General features: G+C 39.5%; 1 protein-coding gene across 4 annotated transcripts in view; it reads right to left on the bottom strand.

The window, feature by feature from the left end:
* The window catches only part of HLTF (helicase like transcription factor), a 59,851-nt gene extending 50,983 nt beyond the window's left edge, over positions 1–8,868 (bottom strand). For 2 of the 4 annotated variants that reach the window (XM_067737534.1, XM_067737535.1), the window contains exons 1-2: positions 8,666–8,868; positions 7,269–7,476 (exon numbers count right to left, since the gene is read on the bottom strand). In XM_067737534.1, coding sequence (XP_067593635.1) covers positions 7,269–7,476; positions 8,666–8,685 — 228 coding nt within the window. In that variant the 5' untranslated portion in view covers positions 8,686–8,868. The remainder of the gene's footprint in view (positions 1–7,268; positions 7,477–8,665) is intronic. The other 2 variants (XM_067737536.1, XM_067737537.1) reach the window with 1 other exon arrangement.
* Positions 8,869–18,386: the final 9,518 nt, after the last annotated feature.

Here is an 18,386-nt window from a genome sequence, read left to right as displayed (position 1 = left end):
AAGCTTTAAATGATACAACAGACCAGATAGATTTAATTGATATTTATAGGACGTTCCATCGAAAAACAGCATATTACACTTTCTTCTCAAGTGCGTATGGAATATTCTCCAGGATAGATCACATCTTGGGTCACAAATCAAGCCTCAGTAAATTTAAGAAAACTGAAATCATATCAAGCATCTTTTCTGACGAAAACGCTATGAGATTAGAAATCAATTACAGGGAAAAAAACAGTAAAAAACACAAACACATGGAGGCTAAACAATACATTACTAAATAACCGAGAGATTACTGAAGAAATCAAAGAGGAAATCAAAAAATACATAGAGACAAATGACAGTGAAAACACGAAGATCCAAAAACTATGGGATGGCAGAGCGGCTGGGCCTGTGAGCCATGGCTGCCAGGCCTGCGCGTCCAGAGCCTGTGCTCCGCAACAGGAGAGGCCACAACAGTGAAAGGCCCGCGTACCGCAAAAAACAAACAAACAAAACCTATGGGATGCAGCAAAAGCAGTTCTGAGAGGGAAATTTATAGCTATACAAGCCTACCTCAAGAAACAAGAAAAATCTCAAATATACAATATAACCTTACACCTAAAGGAACTAGAGAAAGAAGAACAAACAAAACCCAAAGTTAGCAGAAGGAAAGAAATCATAAAGATCAGAGCAGAAGTAAATGAAATAGAAACAAAGAAAACAATAGCAAAGATCAATAAAACTAAAAGCTGGTTCTCTGAGGATAAACAAAATTGATAAACCATTAGCCAGACTCATCAAGAAAAAGAGGGAGAGGACTCAAATCAATAAAATTAGAAATGAAAAAGGAGAAGTTACAACAGGCACCACAGAAATACAAACCATCCTAAGAGACTACTACAAGCAACTCTATGCCAATAAATTGGACAACCTGGAAGAAATGGACAAATTCTTAGAAAGGTATAAACTTCCAAGACTGAACCAGGAAGATATAGAAAATATGAACAGACCAATCACAAGTAATGAAATTGAAACTGTCATTAAAAATCTTCCAACAAACAAAAGTCCAGGACCAGACGGCTTCACAGGTGAATTCTATCAAATATTTAAAGAGCGAACACCCATCCTTCTCAAACTCTTCCAAAGAACTGCAGAGGAAGGAACACTCCCGAACTCATTCCATGAGGCCACCATCACCCTGATACCAAAACCAGACAAAGATACTGCATAAAAAGAAAATTACAGACCAGTATCACTCATGAATATAGATGCAAAAGTCCTCAACAAAATACTAGCAAACAAAATCCAACAACACATTAAAAGGATCATACACCATGATAAAATGGGATTTATCCCAGGGATGCAAGGATTCTTCAATGTAAGGAAATCAATGTGATACACCATATTAACAAATTGAAGAATAAAAACCATATGGTCATCTCAATAGATGCAGAAAATGCTTCTAAAAAATTCAACATCCACTTATGATAAAAACTCTACAGAAAGTGGGCATAGAGGGAACCTACCTCAACATAATAAAGGCCATATACGACAAACCCACAGCAAACATCATTCTCAATGGTGAAAAATTGAAAGCATTTCCTCTAAGATCAGGAACATGACAAGGATGTCCACTCTCACCACTATCATTCAACATAGTTTTGGAAGTCCTAGCCACAGCAATCAGAGAAGAAAAAGAAATAAAAGGAATACAAATTGGAAAAGAAGAAGTAAAACTGTCTCTGTTTGCAGATGTCATGTTACTATACATAGAGAATCCTAAAAATGCCTAGAGTTAATCAATGAATTTGGTAAAATTGCAGGATACAAGATTAATGCACAGAAATCTCTTGCATTCCTATACACTAATGATGAAAAATCTGAAAGAGAAACACTCCCATTTACCAATGCAACAAAAAGAATAAAATAACTAGGCATAAACCTACCTAGGGAGACAAAAGACCTGTATGCAGAAAACTATTAGACAGTGATGAAAGAAATTAAAGATAATACCAACAGATGGAAAGATATACCATGTTCTTGGATTGGAAGAATCAATATTGTGAAAATGACTATACTACCCAAAGCAATCTACAGATTCAATGCAATCCCTATCAAATTACCAATGGCATTTTTTATGGAACTAGAACAAAAAATCTTAAAATTTGTATGGAGACACAAAGGACCCCGAATAGCCAAAGCAGTCTTGAGGGAAAAAACCGAGCTGGAGGAATCAGACTCCCTGACTTCAGACCATACTACAAAGCTACAGTAATCAAGACAATATGGTACTGGCACAAAAACAGAAACATAGATCAATGGAACAAGATAGAAAGCCCAGAGATAAACCCACGCACCTATGGTCAACTAATCTATGACAAAGGAGGCAAGGATATACAATGGAGAAAAGACAGTCTCTTCAATAAGTGGTGCTGGGAAAACTGCACAGCTACATGTAAAAGAATGAAATTAGAATACTCCCTAACACCATACACAAAAATAAAGTCAAAATGGGTTAGAGACCTAAATGTAAGACTGGACACTATAAAACTCTTAGAGGAACACATAGGAAGAACACTCTTTGACATAAATCTCAACAAGATCTTTTTTGATCCACCTCCTAGAGTAATAGAAATAAAAAGAAAAATGAACAAATGGGACCTAATGAAACTTAAAAGCTTTTGCAAAGCAAAGGAAACCATAAACAAGACGAAAAGACAACCCTCAGAATGGGAGAAAATATTTGCAAAGGAATCAATGGACAAAGGTTTAATCTCCAAAATGTATAAACAACTCATGCAGCTCAATATTAAAGAAACAAACAACCCAATCCAAAAATGTGCAGAAGACCTTAATAGACATTTCTCCAAAGACATACACATGGCCAAGAAGCACAGGAAAAGCTGCTCAACATCACTAATTATTAGAGAAATGCAAATCAAAATTTCAATGAGGTATCACTTCACACCAGTTAGAATGGGCTACATAAGAAAATCTACAAACAAATGCTGGAGAGGGTGTGGAGAAAAGGGAACCCTCTTGCACTGTTGGTGGAAATGTAAATTGATACAGCCACTATGGAGAACAGTATGGAGGTTCCTTAAAAAGTAAAAACAGAATTACCATATGATCCAGCAATCCCACTACTGGGCATATACCCAGAGAAAACCATAATTCAGAAAGACACATGCACCCCAATGTTCATTGCAGCACTATTTACAATAGCCAGGTCATGGAAGCAACCTAAATGCCCAACGACAGACGAATGGATAAAGAAGATGTGGTACATATATACAATGGAATATCACTCAGCCATAAAAAGGAACAAAACTGAGTCATTTTTTGAGATGTGGATGGATCTAGAGACTGTCATACAGAGTGAAGTAAGTCAGAATGAGAAAAACAAATATTGTATATTAACACATGTATGTGGAACCTAGAAAAATGGTACAGATGAACCGGTTTACAGGGCAGAAGTTGAGACACAGATGTAGAGAACAAATGTATGGACACCAAGGTGGGAAAGCCGCAGGGGTGTGGGGATGGTAGTGTGCTGAATTGGGCGATTGGGATTGACAAGTATACACTGATGTGTATAAAACTGATGACTAATAAGAACCTGCTGTATAAAAAAATTAAAAATTTTAAAAAAAGAAATGATAATCATAAAAAAATCCAAGAAAGATTACTTGAAAAGATGAAACAGATAAATCTCTATCAAGGCTAATGAATAAAAAATAAGAATAGACACAAATACATAACAAAAACAATGAAAAGAGGAATACAACCATAAACACAGTTGAAACAGTTTTACATGTATATGACTACTATGCAAATTCCGTGGCAATAAGTTTGAAAATATAAATGGATGCTTTTCTTTAAAAATATGAATTGCCAAAATTGACTCAAGACGTATCTGAATTATGGTGAGTTTGAATGAAGCCAGACTTAAAAAGTACACACTATATGATTCAATGTATATGAAGCTCTAGGGAATTCCCTGGCAGTCCAGTGCTTAGGACTCCGTGCTTCCACCACAGAGGGTACGGGTTCGATCCCTAGTCAGGGAACTAAGGTCTCACATTTCTGCATGCCGCGTGGCGCAGCCAAAAAAAAAAGTATATGAAGCTCTAAAATAAGCTAAACTACAATGATAAAAATCAGACTGGTGGTTCTTCAGGCAGAGGCAGGGATGAAGGACTGCAACAGAATACAAGAGAACTTTAGAGGTAATGGAAATGATCTATATGTTGATGGGGTGGTGATGATCAGGTATATATCTTTGTTAAAACTCTTAGAATCATACACTTCAAATGCATGCATTTATAAATAAATATATATATATATATATAAATCACACCTCAATAAAACGGAAAAAAGTTGAAAATAATAAAAAGCATGCAAAGATAAATACCTCAATTTTTATTACAAGATTTCTGTCAGTTATGAACTCGAAAACATCAACAAGAAAAAGTACAATAAAGATCTGTATTGACATGAAAAGATATTCCTAACATTTTACTTTAGAAAAGGTGATTACTATAGTAGACATAATATGATCCTTTTTTTTTTTCTTTTTGCAGTACGCGGGCCTCTCACTGCTGTGGCCTCTCCCGCTGCGGAGCACAGGCCCCAGACGCACAGGCTCAGCGGCCATGGCTCATGGGCCCAGCCACTCCGTGGCATGTGGGATCCTCCCGGACCGGGGCTCGAACCCGCGTCCCCTGCAACGGCAGGCGGACTCTCAACCACTGCGCCACCAGGGAAGCCCTGATCCTCATTTTTATTAATATATAATATGATTTAAAGTCACATGTATATTTTCTCAGAGTAAAGCATGGAGGACATAACAACATAAGTTGTGATTCTGGATTCAGGCAGAGTTGATACTTTTTCTTTTAGCCATTTTAAAATAATAAATGTGTATTACTTATAAAATAAATAATATACATTTTGTAAAATAAAAAAATTAACGATTAGTTTTAATCAGCTCATCACATTTGTATTAGCTTACCAGTGTCACAGAAATTTTTCTAAGATCAACAAATAGTGATAGTTCTAAGATCAATAACAAGCATGATCTAATATTTCACAATGGTATAAAATAATTTAAAAACAATGTTACATTTTGAAAATATTTCACAAATCCAAAATAGGAAAATTCCGAAATCAATATGAGAGCTAGAGAACAGATGGATATATGAACTGAGAACTGACAGATTTCAGGAAAAAATTAGAAAAGAAAAACTATTTCAGAATTAAAGAATAAAGTAGAAAGAACACAAAAGTGAACAGATTTTGTAAAAAACATGGTAAGGGAAATAAATGATGAAAAACAGAAAAGTAAAAAAATATGATAAAAAGGATTTCAGAGGAACAGGCATTTACATATGGCATACGTATACGCAGAGATGTAATACCGAGAGAACAGAATGGAGTCCTTTGAAGAAAAACAAGCTTTGAAACAAAACAAACACTTAAAACCATAATTAAGGCTTCCCTGGTGGCGCAGTGGTTGAGAGTCCACCTGCCGATGCAGGGGACACGGGTTCGTGCCCCGGTCCGGGAAGATCCCACATGCCGCGGAGCGGCTGGGCCCGTGAGCCATGGCCACTGAGCCTGCGCGGACGGAGCCTGTGCTCTGCAACGGGAGAGGCCACAACAGTGAGAGGCCCGTGTACCGCAAAAACAAACAAACAAACAAAAAACCATAATTAAAGTTTTCTGAAATAGAAGAAAATGAAGTTACAGAACAGTCAACACTAAGACATTGCCTAATGAAACTTTTGGACTTTCAAGATAAGGAAAAATATCCTTTAGTTATCCAAGCAAAATAATTCCAATTGATCTACATGGGAGAGAAATCATATTGGCATCAGAATTTTAACCAGCAACATGTTATACAACACCAAGATATTATGGAGAGAAAATATGGGTCAAGGATTTTATATTCAACCAAATTGTCCTTGAAGCATATAAGTACCACAAGTACAAACAACAAATCTCAGGAAATATTGTTCCTTCCTAAGGAATCTCCTAGACAACACACTTCAGACAACCATAAAATGACCTGAGAAGCTCTAATATTACAAAGAAAATATGAGAGAATAAAACACTAGACAATTCTTTCCCAAGGAATCTCCCACAAAATATACTTCAGACAACCAAAAAATGATCTGAGAAGCTTCGCCATAAGAAAAATATGGGGGAATGGAAGAACTGGTAAATCCAACTTTCCATAAAACAATATATGCAGTTTCTGCAATAAATCAATGACATGAAACAAAGAGCAGGGAGGTGACTTACATAACAACCAAAGGTACTATTATTAACTTGTTTTGATCCTGATTCAAACAAATTAACAATAAAAAGGCATTTTTAAACAATTAAGAAAACTGATTATGTATTAGTTATAGGATGTAATAGAGAATTATTATTAATTTTGTTAAGTACAACGATGTAAGAAAATGCCTGAATTTTTTTAGAGATACACACTTAAATGTTGTAAAGTGATACAGCTGGAATATTTAATACCCAAGAAAAAGAGAAAAAGTGATGAAGCTAATCTGCAAAAAACTTGTTAACTACTGAATCTGGATCATGGGTATATGGAAGTTTACTGTATTATTCTTCTTTTATGCATGTCTGAAATTTTTCATAATTAAAAAAATAAAGCTAGAGATGTATCATCCAGATAACACAGAGGCATACTAGACAACCATGACAAAGACAACTGCTTTCTCTATCTTTGTCTCTGTTCTCTTCTCTCTCACACACACACACACACAATGCAGAGAATAGAGATACAAAAAGATAAACACAGGAAGAAAAAAAAGTACCTAAAAATAGACAATTCCCTTATCTAGTATGAATTGATCTTCCTAAATTAAAAATATTAAAGTGTAGAAATGTGCTAAGGGACAGGAGAGGAGAAAGCAATGGACTGACTTGGAAGTCATTTTGCAAATGTACCACATAGTATCTGTGCTTTTTGAGCAAATCATTTAACCTTCCTGAGCTTCACTTCTATAAGGGGATAATAGATGTCCTATCTACCTCAGAGACACTGTAATGATCAAATGAGACCATACAGGAAATAATGCTTTGTATATTATAACCAATGATATACAGTAAAAGAATATTAATAATTAGGTATTTGTTATCTCTTGCCCAGATATATTTCAATTACTTAAAGTAAATATTTACTGCATATATCACCTTCTAATCCTCATTTTCTACGTAAATAACATATCATATCACTTTAACTTAATATCTAATGTTATACTCACTACTCCTGTGTAATAGCGTAGTCCAACTACATGACCTCTCAAAGTTCCAAATAAAACTGAATCTAGCTCTTCATCGCTCGTTAGGAAATCATCTGGAGGAATAATATCTTGGAATTCAAAACGAGGAAAGAAAGTTGGATATGAGAGGCGTGGAAAATTTCCATGGACTCCGTACTGGACAGTCTGCAAGTACTTCCAAACAGGATCTCTATTAAAAAAACAAAAAACAACAACAACAACAACAAAAAAACACACACACAGAAAAACAATACAATATTTAACCAAATATTTCTCAAAGACCATACCATATTTAAAGACCAATTGTTTTCTCACATTTTACTTCAACAGATTAAATCTTATGTGGGAAGTGCTGTATAAAGATTAATCGCGTTCCTCTGGTTAAAGCAAGAATTGGAGTGGCGGACGTTTCTAGAAACCCTACCTGTTCAATAATGTGTCTTCTACCCTGAGGTATTCAAAGTGAAAACCCCAATAAGGGTTCACAAATCTCTTTCCTAGTCTGCACCACCTACTTAAACTGAAATATATGTGATGTCTGTAACTAATTATACACCAAAATTTCAATACATCTTGAGCTAGAAGAGACTTGAAAACACTGAACTTTTTTACACGAAGCCATTTATAGCTTTACAAATAATACATCCAGCAACCACTACTTTAATTCCCTTCGACTAGAACCCTTATTTTATTCAGGTATCCTAACGGTGCCATCATGGGAAGCTGACCTCAAGCCCCCGACTACCGTTGGTTTAAGGGTAACCGCAACCCCCCGATGGAGAATTGTTTCCGGAACGGGTATGTAAACCAATCTGGACAAAAAGTAAGAGGAAGTCGGCTGGGAGACTTCCAGGAAGCTTCTACTTTGCTAAGAACGGAGAGAAGCTATTTCCCCTGCGTTCTACTTGCACGTCACGCGTCCTGCTTTTGGCTCCTCTGCAGATATGTATTTGCACGTCTGTGCATACACATCAATTGTGAGGTGCTTGGGGACAGGGGCTGTCTTACCCGGCCCTTTCGGCCGAGCACAATGCCCGGCGCACAGTGGGTATCTCATGGGTGTTTTGTGGAATAAAGCACAGGGCGAGAAGAGACCCCGGCTAAGGAGTGGCGCTTAGAGCCCCAGGCCCCGTACAGCCCTTGACAGAGATTTCCCCAAGGCCCTGGCAAGAGACTCGCCTAGGAAGCCTCCCCTCGCCCGCGGAGACTCTGCATTTATTTCTCCCGCGGCTACAGGAGCCGCCAGCGGGACGAACGCCAGCTGCCCAGCTCGCAAGGGGAACGCGAAGGAAACGCGGGGAAGGTCAGGTTCATCTGGGGACGCGGCCACGCCGTTACCCTCGGCGCCCCACCCCCTCCGCCCCCTTCACCCCCTTCACCTCTTGAACATCCAGGACATGGCGCTGAGTGGATGACGAGAGGTACTTAGGCGCCCGGTTTCGTTCTCGAGCCGCCTGGATAAGCCTCCTTCCAGGCCCCGGGGCCGAAAAGCCTGGCACAGGTTCCGAGGGCCAAAACAAGAGCGCGCTTCGGCAAGGTAAGACGCAGCGAGCGGAGCCAGACGTCGACGCCGTCTCCTTCCAGCAGCAATGTGAGAGGCCAGCGACGCTTTGTGACTGGCACCCGGAACGTCCAATCCCGAGGAGGAGCCTACGGAGACCAACCAAGCAGAGCACAGAAGGGTGAGCAACTCCGCCCCGCGCAGCGATTCAAAGACGCGAGGAGGGGGGTCCCGGCTGCAGGGGCGGTTCCATCCGGGTTCTTCCCCACCCCCAAGGCAGGGGCGAGGGAAAGCCACGCGGTTCGAGGAGCCCGCCTGCAGTGCACGGGGTGTACACGTTTCTGTTTGATTCCCCGACTCAGTGAAAGGGCGACGCCTCTCCTTTCCGCTGTTTCCCTCAGGCCCTAAGCCTCGGCCCCATTCTTCAGGTCCTACCACCATCCTGCCTCTAATTTTCCCTTTATCTTATGAGACATGTAGTAGTATCTTCCACTGCGTAAGCTCCTTTCCTTCGTTTATCTGCGGTGAATCCGGGTAGTTGCCCTCAAAATACGCATTTTAAGCCCCACGAGCGAATCAATGAGCCACACCGGGTACAGAGAGCTTAATCGCAATTTAGATTTATGGCGTTCCCCTTCCATCTCTCCATCTCTCCCTCTCCCCCTCTCCCACCACCCCCACCTTTTTGGGGGGGGGGGGAATTTTCATTTCTACTAGAGGAAAGCCATAAAATGTGATGAGAGCACAAGAACCTTGTTGGTGGCAGCTGGAAGTGGCCCAGCCTCCCCTGAGGGCATGTGGCTGTCCCTGCAGGGTGGGAAGAAGCTGGTTTTCCTCGGGGAACTGTAGGAGTCGCTCCCGAGTATTCCGTGGACGGCTTCTGAGAATCTGAGGAGACAGGAGAATTCAGCTTTGAGTGGGTGGGCCAGTTCGTCCCGCTGCCAGCCAAGGTGCTGGCAGGGCTGGTCTCTACGCCTTGGGAGCCTTGTGTAATACCTGGTGCAGCAACAGCACCGAGGTAAGAAGCTGGTGGTGGCCCTGACCTGTGCTTAGGGCTAGGTGTTAACTGTCAAGAGATGTGCAGGATTAAAGAGGAAATGTATTTGAGAAAGTGATTAGTATTGACCCTTGCCCTTCAAAGAGTGGTCCATTTCACACTTCCGTCAGCAGAGTAAGAGATGGTCAATGAAAGAGTTTTTCAGGAGGCATTTGTTCACTATCTTAAACTATTCGATCTGTAAATATGAAGCTGCAGTAGAATGAGAAATAAAACTTTCAGCAACTTATTACTTCATCTCACTAAACAGAAGGAAAATGAAGGGAGTGGCATTTCAAGTTATTTTAGTTATTTTTAAAATTAATTATTTATTTTTGGCTGCGTTGGGTCTTTGATGGTGCGTGCAGGCTCTCTCTAGCTGCAGCGAGCAGGGTCTACTCTTCGTTGCGGTTTGCAGGCTTCTCATTGCGGTGGCTTCTCTTGTTGCGGAGCACGGGCTCTAGGCGCGCGGGCTTCAGTAGTTGTGGTTCGCGGGCTCTAGAGCACAGGCTCAGTAGTTGGGGCGCATGGGCTTAGTTGCTCCGCGGCGTGTGGGATCTTCCCAGACCAGGGCTCGAACCCGTGTTCCCTGCATTGGCAGGTGGATTCTTAACCACTGCACCACCAGGGAAGCCCTATTTTAGTTATTTTACTTTCTTTTGTAAGTATTATGAGGCAAATGGCAGTATAGTTCAATTTTGAATGTGCCAGATCTAAATAATTTCTTGAAAAATATGCCAGAAAATGCCCAAATTGAAAATGTTTTGTGTGTAAAGTTAATAAAGAAGTTATGCTCGTCAGACTGAAAGATAAATTTCAAATCTGGCAATACCTATCAGGTAAACCTGACCCTTTCAAGACTTGAAACCTATGAATAATGACTATCCCATGGTTAAAGAATGTGGATTGAATGAAGTAAAAATTTGTTATTTAAAGTCAACATTTTTGTCCATATTGTCACTATTTTACATCTCAGATCTAGTAGCTGAACTTAAACTTGAATACTTTCATTTAATTGTTCTTTATTATTTTTAGTTTTAAAAAAGAAGTGCCATTTGTACTAGTTTGATTAAAATGTCACAACACTTACGAATTCAGACGGGAAAATGTTTTCTGAAAAATAAACATTTGTAACTGGAAAAAAGAGAATGGGAACTGTACAGTGGCTTGTGTGTTGGACTGATGTGTAAGGAGGAGAGTGTCACAAAGAGGATAGTGAGGAAGATAAGGGCCAGATTACATAGAAATTTATGGTCTGTGGTAGAGTTTGTATTTTATGTTCAATGCAATAGAAATCCATTAAATGTTTTAAGCAGGAGAATGACAATCTAGATTAGGCTTTAAAAAATTCACTCTGTCAGCTCTGTGAGAATGGATTATAGGGAACAAGAACAGAAATGGAGAAACTGGTTAGTTGATAATTAGAAAACGATTGTGTCCAGGTAAGAGATGATGATAGCTTGGAACGGGGAGGTGATGAAGCTAAGACGACCAAAAGCGTTTACTGATGGATTTGGATATGGGAGCTGAGGGAGGGGAAGGAATAAAAAATTCCTCCAGCCAGCCACCCAACTACTAGTCATAAGCATGCTTTCTCATCCTCTACCCCCCTTTATGCAAATTAAACATGTCATTCCCCTGTTTGATGCTGTGAGCATGCAATCAAAAGAATGGCATGGGGACTTCCCTGGCGGTCCAGTGGTTAAGACTCCATGCTTCCACCACAGGGGGCACATGTTCTATCCCTGGTCGGGGAACTAAGATCCCACATGCCTCACGGCATGGCCAAAAAAATAAAAGATAATAAAATTAAATTAAAAAATTTAAAAAACACAAAAGAATGGCATGTATGGCTTTTTATAATGTCTCCTACTTCCCACTCCTGTCACTTCCCAACCCACCCTGCCTATAATGGCCTTCACATACATAACCATAAGGCCATTCTCACATCCAACAAAATTAATCATCAATCCTTGATGTCTTCTAATAATGAGTTCATAGTCCAATTTTCACAATTGTCTCAAAAAATGTTCTTTAATAGTTTGTTAACTAAACTAGAATTTTGAAGCCCTTGGCAAAGAAAATAACTTAAGAGTCTGACTTTCCAAAATTCTGGCTTCAATACAAAAACTTCCAAGTTTATGTCATAACTAATAGATTCTGGAAGAATATATGATGTTGTAAGAACCTGCTATTTTTTCAATTCATTCACCCAAAAGGAGATAGAGACAAAGTTCAATGGAAGAGGATTTTTGGGAATGACGTAGGAGAGTTCAGAGAAAATCTCTAAGTGAATCTTAGGGAAAGGGCCTGGAATGCCTGGGCCAATTGCCACAGAACGAGGGATGGTAGCTTAGCAAAGTTCCTAGAGATCCTACGAGAAAAGGAAATTGTGATTCATTTTCCAGAGAGTAGCCTCAAGATTCTGCAGATCTTTTTTTTTTTTTTTTAACATCTTTATTGGAGTATAATTGCTTTTCAGTGGTGTGTTAGTTTCTGCTTTATAACAAAGTGAATCAGTTATATATATACATATGTTCCCATATCTCTTCCCTCTTGCGTCTCCCTGCCTCCCACCCTCCCTATCCCACCCCTCTAGGTGGTCACAAACCACCGAGCTGATCTCCCTGTGCTATGCAGCTGCTTCCCACTAGCTATCTATTTTACATTTGGTAGTGCATACATGTCCATGCCACTCTCTCACTTTGTCCCAGCTTACCCTTCCCTCTCCCCATATCCTCAAGTCCATGCTCTAGTAGGTCTGTGTCTTTATTCCTGTCTTACCCCTAGGTACTTCATGACTTTTTTTTTTTCTTAGATTCCATATATATGTGTTAGCATACGGTATTTGTTACAAATAGAACTACCATACAACCCAGCAATCCCACTACTGGGCATATACCCTGAGGAAACCATAATTCAAAAAGAGTCATGTAGCACAGTGTTCATTGCAGCTCTATTTACAATAGCCAGGACATGGAAGCAACCTAAGTGTCCATCAACAGATGAATGGATAAAGAAGATGTGGGCACATGTATACGATGGAATATTACTCAGCCATAAAAAGAAACGAAATTGAGTTATTTGTAGTGAGGTGGATGGACCTAGAGTCTGTCATGCAGAGTGAAGTAAGTCAGAAAGAGAAGATTCTGCAGATCTTAGAGAAAGCCTCAGAGATCAGAAGTGTGCCAGGGCAGGAAAGGAATAAAGGCTAATGAGGTGGTTCTGTCAAGGGGCCCAAAGGCCGTCCTGCAAATCCTACTGGAGTCTCTGGTGGGTCTCCAGGATCACAATTCTAGGAAGCAGAAGCAGAAGGCTGGTGCCTAAAGATGAGGTGGGATGAGTTATACCAGCAGTGGGTGGCCACAGAAGATGAATGAAGTCCAAACATAAGCCCCCTAGAGGGTTAGAGAAAGGAGACTGAATTCGAAACCTGAATTTAATTGACTTTAAGTCTTAAAATGACTTAACTACCTGGAAGTGACTAAATTAAGTTACCTCCCTTTAGGCAAACTGAAGGTTTAAGACAAATTAAGTTCAATAAAAAATTATGACGTTTTGTCCTTGCAAAGTCAGTAATTGAAATTAATACATGCTATACATCCATATACACACACACATCTCAATGAATTTACATCTAGATATTTATAGCAGATATCTCTAGCTGGTTGATAAGGGGATTTACATTTTCTTCTTTTTGCTTATATGAATGTAAAATAGTCTCTGTATTTAACATGTATTGTTTTTTTGCTGTAAGGAAATAATAAAAGATACAAACTGAATGTCATAAAGAAATTATAGTTTTTCAACTTTCTGTTTTAATTCATTTTAGACTTGTAGAAAGGTTGCAAAATTAGTACAAAAAGTTACCTCGTATCTCTTACCCCATCGATTTTAACATACATCATCACAGTACAATGATCAAAATCAGGAAATTAACATTGGTACAATAATATTTCTGAACCATTTTTGTAAATAAGACAAGTCAGAGGAAATGATAGAAAATAAAATCTTTTGTGACTTCGTTATTTACAACTGAATTTTCTTACACTTAAGCAGGACTGCTACAGATTTGGGGGCAGATTCATGGGTAGAACAACAGCTGATGGGGTAGAGGAAGTAATGTAAAATGAATGCCAAGTAAATTATTAATGAAGTAATGTAATGAATATCTAGTGCCTGCCTTGAAGTAAGCATTCAATAAATGCTCTTATTATTATGACTATTATTGTTGTAATAGAGTTATTATCTAATGAGTCTTCCAGCACTTAACAAGGAATATAGTTGATTGTGGCTTGTTTCCTGGCGCTCATCAGCAAGTTGTTCCTAAGTCCCAGAATAACACTGTTTCCAGAAGCCAATCGTTTTCCCAGGTGCAAGTCCTTGAAACAGACTGAAATGTTTCATCAAGAACCAGAAGACACTCTGATTCCCAACTCCCACCCTGAGAAATCTGTGGTGTTCCAGATAACAGAGGCCTTTCCCAGGAGATAATTGTTTCCTCCTCCTTTAGGGCCTTGGCTCACTTTGTGCTCCTACCTGGCTGAAGACCAGAGTTGCCGAAGAATTAGGCCTGCCTGGGATCTGTCCCCTCCTTTGCCTCGTGCCCAGGATCTTTGTCTCAGCTTCAGGAAAGCACCACTCTGGTCTGTTAAAAAGAAAAACGTAGTCCAAAAATGGTGTCACTCATGCTAAAAGCCCATGCTACCAAACCTAGTTTTAGTACCTGATCTAATTGCAGTTTCAACCTCTCCTAGAAATGTCATCTTAATCTACCCATCTGGAATTTTCTGGTCAAGCACCAGTAAAGTAATCTGTTACTTGGGCCTTCCCAATCCCCCAGAGGAAGAAGAGGCAATCTGCATGATAAAACCCTTGCTGTTCCCTACCCTACCCACCCTACCCCACCCCAAAAAAGAAGATGTCCTGGCCTAAAAATAATCTTTTCTTTTGCTACTAGCTCCCTTGGCACCTCACCCTTCTTCCACCCCGCACATTAAACACCATGCAAACAAAAAAACAAAAGTCCACATCAGACTAAAAATCTTACTGTAATACAACTGCACAACTAGGATGTTGTTATCCTAGTAGGATTACATAATATATAAATAGCTACCTATTTACGAATATCCCCATTCAAAGAGGAAGGGAAGCATTACACATATTACTGTTTTAGATTTCTATCCTTGAGGTGGTTGGAAGTCCCAAAACAAACACAACAAAATTACACATTTTTCTTCATCATCACGGAGGATTACTTATCCCAAAAGGCCTATAATCTAAATCCTCATTTCCTGATTCCCAGACTAGCGTAATGTTTTCCCCCAGATTATACAGTTTAATCTAATAATTGAAAATATACACAAAGAGATTAAAAGCACACGAAAATTAAGTTTTTAAAAAATGCAAAAAAAAAAGGAATTAATAAGTGGCATCACACTACAGACTAAACTTAAAGACACATAATTGTTTTTCTTAAACTACAGGTATTTGAGAAAGTACTTGTGAAATTAACAGTTTATAAAAATAAGGTAAAAATTTCAGGTGGGAGTAGAGACCGTTCTTAGGCTGAATCATACATGAGGTAAATTTTCAAGCCGTTTCACTTTGCTTTTTTCCTCATGCTGGCTTCAAAGTTATCCCTGGGGCACAAAATTATTCTCAGTTAAGAACCACTGCCACCTACACATGACTTTAAATTCTGTCTGTATGCTGATCACTCCCAAATGTGTATCTCTAACCCCAGCTTCTTCTATGAGCTCCAGACTCATATGTAACAGACATCTTAAATTTACAAAGCTGGACTTACAAACAGGACTCTATTTTTTTTTTTCCGCCGGAACAGGCGGCTTGTGGGATCTTAGTGCCCCAACCAGGGACTGAACCCAGGCCTTCAACAGTGAGAGCACAGAGTCCTAACCACTAGTCCGCCAGGGAATTCCCTGAAACAGGACTATTAATTCCACCTCTCCCCTTCCTCAATGCACTAATTCTTCTGGTTTCCCCCATTTCAGTAAACAGCATGTAAAAACACTTGTAGTCATCCTTGTATCTTCTCTTGCTCTCACAGCACACACTTTATCCCTCCTATTAGATCTATCTCCAAAATATGACACAAATGTACCTAATTCTCTATTATCACCCTGTCCAAACCACTGTTTTCTCACCTGAACTGCAATATTGCGATGGTCTGAATGAACTCCTTCCTACCTTCTGTTTTCCTCATCTAACCCTACTCCTAGTTCCATTCTTCATTCAGCAGCCAGAGAGATCTTTTTATAATGTCAGTGGTATCATATCCCCCTGCTAAAAATGGTCCAATAAATTATCTTTGCCTTAAAATGAAATCCAAATTCTTCCACACTACATTAGTATCTAGCCCTGCCTCTCTCTTTTTTATCTCATTTCATTCCACATTTCCCTGGGCTCCCGATGTTCTAGGAATACCGGCCCTCTTTCTGTTTTTATGGCATAGGTACCTCCAAGCTTGTTCAGGCCTCCAAGATTGTTCCGGCCTCCAGGCTTCTGAAATTCCTATTCCCTTTGTGTGGACCCCCAGACCTTTCCATGCTGGGCTCTTCCTCACGTTTCAGGTCTCAGCTCAAAAGCCACCTCAGAAAGGCCTTCCTTGACTAAATGAGTACTTGACTAAAATACTCATTGCTCACTTACCCTCTCTCCCAGGGGTTAGCAAACTTGTTCCGTAAAAGGCTAGCGAATAAATATGTTCAGCTTTGTCTACACAACTCTGCTGCAGTAACAGAAAAGCAACCATGGACAGTACTTAAATGAATGGGAGTGGCTGTGTCCCAATAAAACTTTATTTACAAAACAGACAGCAGGCCATAGTTTGCTTGCCCTTACTCTATCACATTATCCTGCTATATCATCTTCATAGAACTTACAACTAACTGGAATTACCCTGTTCGTTTTCTTGATTACTTCCTGTCTCCTTTCCCTAGATAAGCTCCACCAAAAAAAGGACCTTGTGTTGTTCACAGTTTATATCCTGCAGTACCTAGAAGATAGTCTAGGTGCTCAGTAATTTTGTTGATTGAATCCATGAAGTAAATTAACTTTCCCTGCACTTGATATAATTAATGAAATCACTTAAAAACCAGATTCGATGCTACATAAAAGATGCTTCCTCTTATAGATGCTTACATTAATACAATTGAAAGAAGATAATTGGTAACCCCCGAAAACTTCTCAGAAACTTATCGAAAACTTTTTCTTAGATATCTCAGACAATTTATCCAAATCACTCCTGCTTCCAATCAGATCTTTTTCTCTACATTTATACAAAATACACCTATATTTTTACTTTTAAAGAAAATAGTCATACAAATCTGACAACCTTGACAAAAGTTTTATGTCTAGAGGACAGCAACGGAGGTCTCCTTCACCAGAGAACCTACGATAACTCAATTAGTCTCCCAATTCATATTCTTCTTTCCTTGTCCTCCTTCTGCCATTCCTTAGGCTTTGGCACTTAGAATTTGTACATTTCTTGCATAGACCAACCACAGTCAGCTTTCTGCTCATTCTGTAGTTTCTATGGAGGTGCTACTGATGCTTTTAAATTTCTTGGGGGCATTTTTAGTCCTCCTCAAAGTGTTCCTCAAAGCGGTCCATGTAACATGGAAATTTTGAATAGAAGATCCCTGCGTAATTAGCGGTTAGTGTTCAGACTTAAAAGTTTCACATTATCTTTTGGGTAGAAGAAGTTGTGAGGTAGTTTTTGGAATTTAGATCTAAAATTCACTCCACTTGTCTTCCAAATGAAAATCTATACAACTCTTAAAATAGGCATTGAATGTTACTGTATTTTTATCTCCTGAAGCTGGAGGTAGTAAAACCTGAGAATACATGCTATAAGCAATAAGGGCTACACTTAGCCTATTCAAAAAATATTAAGTCAGAGGCATAATGGATGGTTAAAGTATGATTCTTCTAGGATTTGTCAAAATTAGAGAGGTCTCTTCTCTCCAGGCGAGAACATATCTTAATTTCCCCCTCAGGCCTCTCTATTTTATTGCATTAGCTAAGACAGCACTAAATACTGTTTGTATTCAATTTTTCATTTAGTAATTTGAAAAATATTTCTTGGTCACCTCCTATGTGACAGAGCCTTCTACTAGACACTGGAGGTGTTAAGCAGCTGACAATCTAGTTTATGTGTGGAGGTCATTATACTGTCACACTGATTCAATTCCCATCTGCTTGTCACAGGAAAATAGACTGGGCTGCCCTACTGATCAGTCATTGGGAAGAACAGTTTAGAAGAATAAACGTCCTGGGGCCATAAGGGCCTCCCAAGTGTTAGCTATATGGGAGGTTCTGCTGAATGACAACCCCCTCTCCCTCCATTGCCCAATGCAGCCTCTATCTGTCCTTTCCCTGACACCGCCGATACTTGTAAGGAAGCAGCTTGGACCCCTGGGTAGGTCTGAGAAAAAAACAGTAACAAAGGCCGCCTCTATTTGGGAAGATTTCTCCAGGTGTGGAAATCTCTCAGGAACTTAAAAACCTCATACAATCCCCAGGGAAAAACCATCCCTCT

Source organism: Pseudorca crassidens, chromosome 5, assembly GCF_039906515.1.
Source record: "Pseudorca crassidens isolate mPseCra1 chromosome 5, mPseCra1.hap1, whole genome shotgun sequence".
Taxonomy (NCBI): domain Eukaryota; kingdom Metazoa; phylum Chordata; class Mammalia; order Artiodactyla; family Delphinidae; genus Pseudorca; species Pseudorca crassidens.
Note: the sequence above shows the minus strand (reverse complement) of the source record. Positions and strands in the feature narration are given on the sequence as shown.